Raw genomic sequence first — 12,816 nt, 5'->3', positions numbered from 1 at the left:
GCTATACAATCTCTAGAGACTAAAAGAATGGTGCTAAAAACCTTGGCACTGATTTTTAGCTACTGAAATATTATTTTCTGGACATTTTTGAGAAATTTCGATACGAAGGCAGTGTTCTATCAATATTTGTTCATCCTCTGTGAAGGTTTTGCACCATGTCAAGAAGCTAGGGAGACGTGTAAGCCAAAGGTTCCTCATCACTGCTCCTTATCAGAGCTTCTCAGAGACGGCTCTGCATCAGAGTCACCTGTTGTATTGGTTAGGATGCTTTTGGCTATAAGTAACAGGATATTCAGCCAAAACTGCCTTCAAAAATACAAGCTTCTTTTTTCATACGACGAAATGTCTAAGGTAAGTAGATCCAGGGTTTGTTCAGTAGCACGTTGATATCAAGGTCCAGGTTGCTTTCCATTAGCTAATCTTGACTTTTTCTTCATGGATAAATGATGGCTGCTAGAATTCCAAGAAACACAATCCCCATCCACAGCTTCATCCTCCCCTGCTAACACACACGCACACACACACACACACACACACACACACACACAAAGAGAAGAGGGTTCTCCTCTTGCCTCTCTGTCTTTATATTAGGAAGGAAAATCTTACCCAGTGGTCCACAGTAACCTTGCCCGCAAATTTCATTGGCAAGAAATGAATCATGCTCATCCTTAAACCAACAACTGGCAAAGAGGAATGATGTTACAGAGATTGACTTAGACCAGTCATGATTTATTCCTAGGGGTGGCAAAGGGACCCACTGGCATACCTGAGCAATGGCTCTTAGGTAGGTAATAAGTCACATTGCCACACTTGGGGAGATTCAGTCTCTGGAGATTCTGAGTTTAGTAAGCCTAAAAGTAATATTTTAAACTTTCAATTAAACATATTTGCCTTTGGGTGGGGGGAGAGATTTTTTATAAAGAGAAGCAAGTATTGGGTCCCTTCTTACCTAGGGATAATTTCCTTTTATTCCTATCTCATTGCATAGTGTTTTACTTCATGATGATTCAATCAAAACACTATATTAATTAACCAAATAGAATAGTGGTTGTTTTCTTTTGATAACTTGATTGCATGCAGTTGGAACACTTAATACTTTCCGATAAGGTAGTTCTCATTCAAGGAGACATTCTTAGTCATTTCAGTAATTAATTGTCAAGGAAATTTTAAGCCCTACTCTTCATTTAATCTGAAGTCCTCACTGATAGAATAGGGCTTCTTTTGGGAAATGAGCATTAGATCAGAGTTGATTAGCAGAATCCAGAAATTGGAAAGTTTCAATATGTTCTACATAGAAATACCGTATGATATGGAGACCCTATGCTTTTAACACATAAATGGATGAACACGAAAGATAGGAGATTTTTATTATAATTGTTATAGAGTACTTAATGAACAGTCATGGAGATGCTTTTTCAAATGCATGACTACAGTGCATAGAGTACTCCAGCAATATATGTAAATTCTCAGTACAGTCACCCCATTAAATGCCAGCCTGTCCTACCAAAGACAGAAAATAACACAACCAGTCTTTATCCATGTAATGATCTTTCAGCAGTAATTCAGTTGATAGCAGTAAGTGTATTTTACTTGCCCAAGAGCCTGTGGACATTTGCAAGTTGATAATTCTTTCATTTCCTCTGGAATATTACAGAAAGCACTTTTAAACACTTAGATTAACAAGATAACCTGAAAAAGAGAAGGCTGATTTAACAAACCTCTTTCTGTATATGAAAGCATATTTACGGAAGTGGTTTTCAAAGTGTGCTTCACTTGCCAGGAGGAACGGGGGTGAGTGGACAGGGCTTCTGCAGCCCCACCTTTATCTGTCCCATTTGTTGGATTTCAGGATAAGGTTTCATTTAGCAAAAGATCTCTGGCTTAAAAAAATATTTGAAAATTGCTGTAGAAGATTCTAGGCAGTTCCCCCATCTTCTTTGAAAACCGCAAAAACAAAAAAATGACTTAAATTGTGGCAGGCGGAATTAAGCTACCTAAAATCAAATTACCAGAGTCTATCTGTGGTGGAATTAAGTTACCTAAAATCAAATTACCAGAGTCTATCTGTGAAAAATATTATTACCAAAGAAAGCTGTATCATTATCTTTTCTCTAAAGCTCGAAGAATTGCATAAATTCTTTTTAAATGTATTTTAAATTGCATTTAAAAATTTTTTTTAATTTATTTATTTATTTTTGGCTGCATTGGGTCTTCTTTGTTGCACACAGGCTTTCTCTAGTTGCGGTGAGTTACTCTTTGTTGCGGTGTGAGGCTTCTCATTGCAGTGGCTTCTCTTGTTGCAGAGCACAGGCTCTAGGCACGCGGGCTTCAGTTGTTGTGGCGCACGGGCTTAGATGCTCCACGGCATGTGGGATCTTCCCGGACCAGGGCTCGAACCCGTGTCCCCTGCATTGGCAGATGGATTCTTAACCACTGCGCCACCAGGGAAGCCCCTGAAAATCTTCTTATTGTAAAAATACTAACAATAAAGAAACATAGAGAATAAAAATGAAATTCCAACAACTCCATTTCCTTCCCCAAAGGCAACTACTGTTAACATACTTTTTCCTATTTATTTACGTATATATACATACCAGAACTGCTCATATTCTTGATCTATTATTCTTGATCTGCAGTTTTCTCTCAAGTTTGGAGGAAAGACAAAGGAGACTGTTCCTTTGAAATCCACAGCTCTATGATTTTGGTGGCATATGTGCCTAATACTGGAAAATAAAGCTCAAATTAAATCAAGATAGTTTCTAAGTATGTGTATCAGTCCTGTAGGAAATTCCATATACTGGGAATGCTAAAGAGAGGCATGATTGGCCAGTAGCCTTTGCATTTGTTTTTAGAAAATACTTGACCTACTAACTTATAAGCAAGTGGGCAGTCACAACAGTCATAACAGCCATGTCCCTGGGCTTACGTCAAGCCTCATTCTTCTATTGAAATCTGTATTTGAGTCAGAGAACTTAGATTAAACTCACATTATTCACTGAATTTATGAAGTCTATAAAATTTCACCATTTGAAAAAAATACATTTTTTTCTAATATGGTTTACAGGTTGTATATCAGTCTGAATAAAGCAATATCCTGATTGAGAGGCAGGAAAAAAAACTTGAAAAAACTTGGTTCTGTGTATAGGCCCTTTTACTGTTTATTTAAAATGTACCTTGCCTTCCTAGTTCTCAGTATAATTCTCTGATATACAAAAATCTCTCAAACCATCTAAGTTTAACTGGATTTTATTTTAAATGAAAAGCTTCTTAATTCTTAGACTCTTAAGTCATATTTAAGTGGCAAGTTGTCACCTAGCCAGTTAACTGATAATTCAGAATATGTAAACAATATTTGTCAAGAGAATAGAAGTTCTTATTTCATTCATTTTGTTACCAATGTTGTACAACTTAAATGGATTAGTAAAAATTTTTTGTTTGTAATAAACTCTATAACATTGATAACAATGGAAAAAAGTAGAGCTGAACAAAAGATAGAAAATTTTAATATTTATATTTGCTTGTGGAATGTGTTTTCAAACTTACAATTAACTATGGGTATATACAAGTAGAATTTTAAACAAAATATAACAAAAATGTAAAATTATAATGCAGTGACTTGATAGAAAGGACATGAAGTCAAAGATATAGATTAAAGAACTATCTCATTTCACAGATTTTTATAGTTTTACTATGGGGCTTGGCTGATATTGGCTGTGTTCACTGAGAAAAGTTATTTAGCTTCTCTAAGTTTTAGTTTTCTTATTTAATGAAAGAGATTGGGCAAGGTAATTTCTAAAGGCCTTTCCAACTTTTATTATTCCATTAAACTATGAGTGATTTTTAGCTGCTTAGAAGCCATCTAGTTTCTCCATATTTCCTCACTTTTTAACTTTTCCATCTCAGACACCTAGCATCTCATATCGATTCTTAACTCTGTTGAACCTTCACTGGACCCAAAGACTTTTAAAGACTTCCATGAACACAATAAAAAAATTAATTAGGGTCTGTTAACTATAGTATATCAATCATTTAACTAGCATTGTTGAAAAACAAAGCATTTCACTTAAATTAATTTTATTGGTAACTGACACCTATTTTACTGAATATAACATTTTTGTTTAACATTCGCTTTAAAGAAAAGCTCTACAAATTTGCCAACACAGAATGCTAGGTTTGAATATTTATGAACCATCCAGGCAACTTGAAAAGAATTAAAGTGATCTTGTTAAGGAGTATAGTTTTTGAGTTCACATTTTGATGCATATATAAATAAACAAATTCTAGAGAGAGAAAAAGAAAAGAAAAGCTCTAAACTGTACTGTATATTTTAATGCCTTTTAAAACAAAATATTTCCACCTAATTTTTTCATTTTCATTTTCTTAAAGATGTAGAATCACCTTTCTAAACATCTGTTACTATACAGGGGCTCCTTCAGGGCCAATTCAGGTATGAAAATTCTTACTAAGGATTTATTTGGTGGCAAATGACAGAAACCCAGCTCAAACTGGTAAGAAATTTATTGGCTCACCTAACTGAAAAGGAGCTGCTTTCAGGGGTACCAGCAATGTGATTATTAATTTAGAGCTTTCTCTTTCTGTCTTTCCATATTAAGACTCTGCTTTGTTCTGTGGTTAGTTACCTCATTCTTTAGAAGGCTTTTCTTGTATGTTACAACGATTGTCAACAGCAAGTCTGGGCTTAGCAACCCCGACAGAAAGAAAACTCTTTCTTAATGGTTCCAGTGAACACCCTAAACCTGACTCTCATTGGCCAGCTGTGGGTCACATGCTCATGCCTGAACTGGTCAAGGTGACCAGGGAAGGAGTTCCCTCGCTGGCCAAGCGTGTCCTCATCTCTGGAGCATTGGTGGAGCATGGGGGATTAGAGAGGGAAGGATAAGAGTCTCACATGAACCATGTGTATGGGGAATAGAGGAGGCATGGATTCCACAAAAGAAGATTAGTGTGCTATCACCAAAACAAGGGGGGGAAAGATGCTTGGCCGGCCAAAACTATAAATATCCCCTATGAAAAAGACACTTATTCCCACATTTTGTAGCATTAGATTGCAATCTTTTCCATCTCTTTCATTGTCAGCTGTCACTCACGCTGCTCTCAATTTGTCTCTATCACAATCTCTTCCTACATTTTAATGTATAACATCATAAGAGGGCTTGGAAGTCAGATGAGCAAAATCATTAGAACTGTTTTCAAAATAAGAGTTAATGCGCTCTGAGAACTTGAGAGCCTCTCTATGAGTAAGGAGTATAAACTTTCTGCTTTTTAATGGACTTCATGATATTTCTTACGGTCCTTAAAAAGCTCATTTTTCCATATTTTCTGATTTCTTTACCTTCTTCTGCCTTCTTAATGGGGGATATACTATTGTAAATTTGTAAATATTGTAAATTTCAAGACCCAGTGACTATGAACAATAAATGCCATGAACATGGTTGCTTTAAGTTACATTTTTGTGATTTTTCTAAATTTAAGTTGGGTTTTGAAATGAGACCGGTGGTTTAAGTATTCTTTTGGAAATGGAAACATAGCAGAGTATAAACAAACAGAGCTGACCAGTTATAAGTTGTTTTACTGGACTTATTAAAATACTGGTATTTTATTTTACCTTTTCTCTCTTCAATACCTCTCTGATCTCAAACACTACTTTGGTATCCATGGTGGAGACTATGGGAGAATAGGGACATTTTTTTAAACACAAAACTATATGAATTCTCGAAAATAGCATATATTGTGCAACATGCCCAATTTTGATTTTTTATGTTAAAAATGACTAGAATAACATTAATAAAATGAATTCTCAAATTCATTTTAGCCAGTAGTGTTACGTCCCCTAATCAAGAAGTTTGCCTTGGAAGGAAGAGGTTAAAAGCATGATCAAAGAAAATGAATGGAATTATGTAGCAAATTCTTCAAGACTGGGGAGACCTTGTCCTGCTTTAAGAGGAAAAGCAAAAAGAATCTCAGAGATTTATGATAATTAGGGAAGAGGAGTATGAATGGCTAATAACCAACACTAGTGAATGCCTACCATATCCATGGTTGGACCTACTCTTGTCTCCATTGTACAGATGGAGAATTACTTACAAACAGCCTAAGAAATTTGGTATATGATGGAGCTGGACTTTAGACCCAGGTTTGTCCAAATCCAGAGCCAATAGACTTTGTCACCTACTATATTAGGGGGTCAGTCTCTACAGAGGGTGAAGGCCAAGTGTCATGGTTTGGGATACAATGTCCTAACTCTCCAGCCTCGTCTCTCATTATCCATAGCCTGCCACCACAGGCTCTAACAGAGTTTTCCCTTGCACCGCACTGGCTTTCATGCCTCGATGACTTTAAGGCAAGGGTTCTCTGAACCCAGCATTTTCCTGTCAAAATGCCATTCTTTCTCATGAGTCTGAAGTTTGAAGTATTTAAATTTTAAAAACTATATATACATATACATAAACACATACACATATGTAATGTATCATTCTATATACTTGTATTTATTTTATATAATATATAATAAAAATCAAACTGAAGGCTTTTTGAGATGCCACTCTGGCCAACATTGTATTCTGCAAGGAAGAAAAATGATGATGGTGGTGGTGGAAAGGATATCATTTTTGTTGAAATTTTAAATGCAAACATCTTGGCATTTTGTTAAACAGAAAATGATGCCTTGAGGCAGAGGTCCTAGCTAATTTATCCCTGTCTTTATGGTCTAGCATAGTGTCTGGCACATATTAGGCACTCAAATGTGTATTGAATTAGATTTTCCCTTCTCTCACATAATTTCTCTTTGGTTCTGCCAATGCTTATAGTTTGTACCTCTATTATAATACTCATCGTACTTGTTGCATTAGGAATAAGTTTGGTTACTAATAAAAAGCAAACTTGGCTAATAGTGGTTTATACAATTACTCCAAACCTTGGCAGTCCAAGACTGACTCAGCAACTCATGATGTCGTCAAGGAACCAGTCCTCCTTCTTACTTGTCTACTGTCCTTGCATAGGGATTTTTATTTTCCTGGTTAAAAGATGACTGTTGGCCCTCCAGGAGGTATATACATTCTAAGAAGGAGAAAGAAATGTGAGAGGGCAAAGAGTAAACAGTATGATCCTTGAAAGGTCTTGCCTTATTGTTTGGGAATGAAAGCCCTCCCCAGGGACTCCCACTTATATCTCATTGCATAGAACTATGACACATGGCCACCTCTAGCTGCAGAAGTAGCTAGGAATTAGAATATTTGGCTTTTCAGCCCATATAGCATGGGAAGCCAAGGGAGAAGAGATTGAAGTGGGTGTTTATGAAGGCAACCTACAGGTCTGCCCTACAGGTTTTTTAGTTACTTCATACAAATTTATTTTTCTTGGTGTACTGTAAGTCTGTAGAGAACAAAGGATGTGCTTTGGTAATCTTTGAATTACCCACAGTGACTACCAAGAGTCTGTCACAGCACTTATCACAGTGTCTAAGACATTGTGGCTGCTCCATCATTGTTGTTGTATTTTTTTTAACTTCAATTTTGAAATAAGAACTAGGCAGGAATTAGTGACTCTGGTTTCTCTGAATATGATGGAATCCATAGATTTCTCTTTGGTGACTCATTTCCTCATATCAACATTGGAAAATTACCTGGGGCTTTCCTGCTTCAAGTTGGCCCATTAGAGAGGACAATTGAACAGTGATATTGCTGGGATTATTTGCAGTACACGTCAGAAAACAGGGTGGGAAAGAAATCATATAAAAATATGGTAAACAAGGGCTTTTTCAAGAAAGGTAAAAAGGTAGGTAAGAATTAGGATTATATATTGTAATCAAAGAAAAGATTAGCAATTGAAAGTTAAGAACAGTCTAATTTAAAATATTTTAGCCACTAAGGGGAAAAATAAGTACAGTTCATTCATTTAAATCTCAAATTGCTGTTCTATATCTATACTCTTTCTCCTTCAAAACAGATCCTGTTCTTCTTCCCTCTATCATTCTTAATTATAAATCATGGAGAATCAAGATAAAACAATTAACCATGAAGATTCAGAACCATCCACAGAGGTGAATCACACAGCCTCCAGGTGTCAAGAAAAACAGGTATGATCAAATGTAGAACATCCCAACCATTTCCTTAAGGAGGGGACTACGTTTCCAAATCGATGACAGAATTGTGTTCTCTTCATTCTCTATCACTCAATTAACAATTCTCCCCATTCTTAAATCCCCAAACTGGTGTAGTAGGTGTGACTGCCAGTTTTCCTAGATAGTCCTTAGCAGCTGGCCCTACATGGAGAGCCTGTGAAGTGCTTTGTGTTCCCAGCCTAACCCCTAGAATGATTCTGGTTTCTTCCCTCTTTATTGCTTAAGTTAAAGTAAATGAATGAATGTGAATTTGTTTTCGCCACAGATGATTATCTCTTTCTGAATCACTCTGACATATTTACCAACTATTGCCTTGAATCATATTTTAAATAGGCTAATTTTTAAACCCAGTATTGAAAATCATAATGAAATTTTATGTGACTCAAGCATTTATAATGCTGCAAATAGTGACTCAATGGTAAATACTCCTCCCATAGTTTGTTCTTACTCTGAGCATTCTCCAATTAGCTAGTAATAAAGCTCTGCTTTTCCTCTGTAAAGTGTTAGCCTTGATTCTAGCAACAGAAATTTGATTTGTGATGTGATGGCTCAGTACCTATAAATATGTACAGCAAATATATAGTTTTAAGGATTTTTTAATTGCTTTAAACACAGGAGGAAACAGTTATGAACCCCAGAGGTATAGATGGAAATGAACCAACAGAAGGAAGTAACCTACTGAATAGCAATGAAAAAATGCAAGAAACACCAGCTGAACCAAATCATTTGCAAAGACTAAGACAAACATTTGCTTGCCCTCCACGTGGTTTACTGGATAGAGTAATAACAAATGGTATGTAAATGATAAGGATGAATTCAGAACAAGAGGGTAAAAGATGAAGTTGTTATAATGAGAGATTCCAAAGTAATATGGTTTAAAGGACAAAAAAACGTTTACTTCTCTCTCACATAAAAACTACAAGGTGAACAATTCATAACAGTATGTAGCTCTGCTCCATAGCCATTCAGGGTCCCAGGCTGACAGGGCTCCACCATTTTCAACACAGGGCTACCAAGAGCAGTGTTGTCACCACCATTCCCGCTAGCAGGAAGAGGGAGAGAGCAGAGGTCAAGGGCATTTTCCTTTTCTGTATCTGAGTAATTTCACAGGATAACGTTGGGCCTCCAATGAGAAAAATGACTGAGAAATTACTTATAAACAGAAAAGCACCAAATAAATGTTGGTTGTTATTACTGTTAAGTCATGCCACTAATGTTTGAGCAAACACAGCTCAATTTATACTTCCAAACAAATCCATCATTTTGTAAGTAAAGATCCTGGTTTCCAATTCAACTTATTGCTGCTATTACTTAAAATTGGGGGGGGTTAAGGAGGGGGAATTTATCTCTGCACTATTTTGATGTGTTAGGGTTGGGATATATTTGTCTTTTAGGAATGGATTTGGTCTTTGGAGGCATCCCAACATTATTCTGATATCAATTTGATGAATAAATGGACGTTCAATTTCAGTAATGTTCAAAAAGGAAGTGTGTGTGTGCATGTATACTGCATGTATATTGGAGGATGTGTAATATAGTAAGAAAAAGGAGAATGGGGTTGAAACTTCTCTATAAAGGCACATTTGAAGACAGTTTCAAAAATTGTGTTGAGGAATGACAGCATCATTAAATATATGGCCTCCCCCAGTAAATATGTTGAAGAATGTAACATGTTTGATCTAGAAGTTATATTTACTGAAAAATCAGGCTCACTTCTTTATACGTATACTTCATTTGTGAGCTCTGAAAAACATTTTTATCATTTGCCACTGGGACAATGGAAGCCAAGTATGATACGTTATATTATACTTCAGGCTCTAGATATGTTTTTAATGAAAATAGGTAAGTTTCTAAACTAGCATGAGAAAAAAATCTCAAACTTTATTTAAAACATGTAGAGAAAACCAGGTTCCAGAATACACACTAGTTGAGAAGGCAACAGATAATTTAATACCTTTTCTGTTCTTTTTATTTTTTTAAACTTTCACCGTTCAAGCTATGGCACATTTCTAGTTAAAACATATAAACTACTACGGATATGGATTGCATTAAGGAAAGGGGTATAAAAGAATGATGTGATTTGGAGACTAGTTTTATAAAATTCTATAATCATTGTCCTTAAAGCTGCCTGAGAAATGGGGACTCACGATACGTAAACACCTCTCACTTGTTTTCTTATACTTCTGTTTCCGAGACTTACAAGACTGCTTTTTTTCCCTGTACTCCTTCCTGTGACCATTCATCATGCAAAGTATTCTTCTTAAGAAGTAAATCTTACGTGTGAAAATATTATTTTTCAAAATTGTAGATAAGAAATAAATTATTAACTGAATTAAACATGATTTAGAGAAACCTTATACATGTACACTCACTATGTATTTAGAATTTCATTTTGAATATGAGGAAGGAAAAGGAAAGTTAGAGGTTTTTTTAAAAAAGTAGTGTAAACGTATGGGCACCAAGGGGGGAAAGTGGCAGGGGTGGGGTGGTGGTGGGATGAATTGGGAGATTGGGATTGACATATATACACTAATATGTATAAAATAGATAACTAATAAGAACCTGCTGTATAAAAAAATAAATAAAATTCAAAAAAAAAGTAATTAAGAAAACCCTTAATTCTACCTTTCTGAATTAGTATAAAACTAGGTTTATGCTGTGATAAGATACAAGTTAGTAGCTGGCAATTCCTGATTTCCCATTATATTTCAACCCCTGTTAGAAATTTCAGCCCCTATAGCCAATTGGGAAATACTGAAGGCCCCTTTGTTATTTTGTTGTAATAGCGTCATAAGCCTAGAAAACCTGGAACAATTCTGTAAGGGTTTAAAAAACAGGACATTGGACATGATCTCTAGCAATATGTAGAGGAGACTCAATGAATAATCCTTTCACTTATGCCAGTGAAAACATCTGAAAATAGTTTAAGTCTTTTTAAATATACCTTTTATCTGTCAAGAAAACAGAAAGTCATCGGACACCAAAAACAAATTATAAGTAGGAGAGATAAATAAACACTCAAGCTGGCCTTCTCTCCAGAGGCTTCTGCAAAACACCAATGAACTTAAGATTTATTTTGAGAACCAAGAGAGTATAGGAGGCTTTGCTAGAGCCGCCCAGGTTGGGAGAAGTATCATAGGAGAAATCATTCTCCCTCACCCACACAAAGTCGGAACCCAATGTGATGGTGGATTTGAGGTAAACCTGCCCTGCAGAGGGGCCCAGTAACTAAACCTGTCTGTCTAAACTGTGGTGCTGGCTGGAGGAGGGGAGAGTCTCCACTAAAAATGGGTAACTTCATTCTGATTTGTGCTCCAAATTCACAGAAAAATAACTCAAACTGAACGTATATCTAAAAGTGGTCCCAGTTTGTAAGCATCTAAACACATGGTAAAAGCAAATCCTATCTGGAAAAAGTCAGACTCAACCTAAGGCTCCAGCAATTCCCAGAGATACAGTTGCAAGGAAGAGCTCACTGTCGCAAGAAAACAAACAAAAAATCACAAATAAATGCACAAGGAAACATTGCAACATTTTCCATTATCAGAAAATAGAATATAAAATATTTTTGATATCTGTAAAGAAGCTAAAGAGGAAATAGCAAGTATGAGTACAAAACAACTCTTTATAAAAATGAACAGATTTTAATAAGAACCAAACTGAAGTTCTAGAGATGAAAAATAAAGTACAGTAATTGAAATTTAAAACAGTGGATAGACAGCAGAGTAAGTGGAAAGAAACTTGGTAAACTAGCAAATAGATCTGAAGAGATTATGTACAATGCAATACACAAAGACAAAGATGGGAAATATGAAACTAGGGTTAGCAACGCAGAGAGGCGAGTGTGACTGTTTAATCATAGTTCCGGAAAAAAAAGAATAGGAAGAATGGGGGAGATAAAATATTTGAAGAAATACAGAATTTATAAAAAGCATAAATCCTAAGCAAACCAAAAGGAAGCCATTCCTAAACATACTGAATTTGCAGAAAGCTGAAGGAAAAGAAAGATCTTAAAACCAACCAAAGAAAAAGAATTCCCTAAAAGAGCTGAAATTAGACTTACAAAACAGTAACGAAAGACAGAAAACCAAAGAATAATATTTTCAAGGAACTGAAAGTAACTCTCAACTTAGAATTGTATACATAGATAAGCTATCTTTTAAGAATGAGAATAAAGATGATTCCAGATAAATAAAAATTTGCTACCAGCAGATCTTCATGAGAAATATAGCATGCTCTGCTACAGAGTGTTTCTGTACCATGAATTAGTTTATATGCGATGGTAAATAGGGAACTGTGTCAGTGTAATATGGAGTTTGCATTTTTGTACATAATTTTTCCTGGCATATTAATATTTAACATCATCGAACAATAGCAGATAAGTACAAAGTGAATTGAACCCTCCCCCCAAAAAAGATCAGGTATATACTTTATTACAACTAAAGATAAAGACTTACTAACTTTAAAGATAAAGCCTTTTAAAAAGCTGAGCACCCTGTGTAAGTACCTTCTTTTGAGGTGGTTAGTTGTTCTCTTAGGGACGTCAAAGACTTAAACTTTCCACGACATTAAGCTGTCTAATGAAGCCACATGTGATGAAGAAGCTGCCAACACTGACCTCAGATAAAAAACAAAACAAAACAAAACAAAACATTAACAACAACAAACCATTTGAT

The 12,816-nt window shown here is 35.6% G+C and overlaps 1 protein-coding gene across 8 annotated transcripts in view; it reads left to right on the top strand.

Moving 5' to 3' along the window:
* Positions 1-12,816, top strand: part of SLC9B2 (solute carrier family 9 member B2) — a 45,824-nt gene that overhangs the window by 4,333 nt on the left and 28,675 nt on the right. For 6 of the 8 annotated variants that reach the window (XR_014243646.1, XM_082389100.1, XM_082389102.1 and 3 more), the window contains exons 2-3: positions 7,966-8,095; positions 8,756-8,933. Coding sequence is in view for 7 of the 8 variants with exons in the window: in XM_082389100.1 (XP_082245226.1) it covers positions 8,006-8,095; positions 8,756-8,933 (268 nt within the window). In the remaining variant the exon portion in view is untranslated. Of the gene's footprint in view, positions 1-4,386; positions 4,509-7,965; positions 8,096-8,755; positions 8,934-12,816 lie in introns of all 8 variants that reach the window. The other 2 variants (XM_082389098.1, XM_082389097.1) reach the window with 2 other exon arrangements.

The sequence above is a fragment of the Balaenoptera borealis genome, assembly GCF_965194805.1.
Source record: "Balaenoptera borealis genome assembly, chromosome: 4".
Taxonomy (NCBI): domain Eukaryota; kingdom Metazoa; phylum Chordata; class Mammalia; order Artiodactyla; family Balaenopteridae; genus Balaenoptera; species Balaenoptera borealis.
The sequence above is the reverse complement of the archived record's forward strand: the minus strand, read 5'-3'. Positions and strand labels throughout refer to the sequence as shown.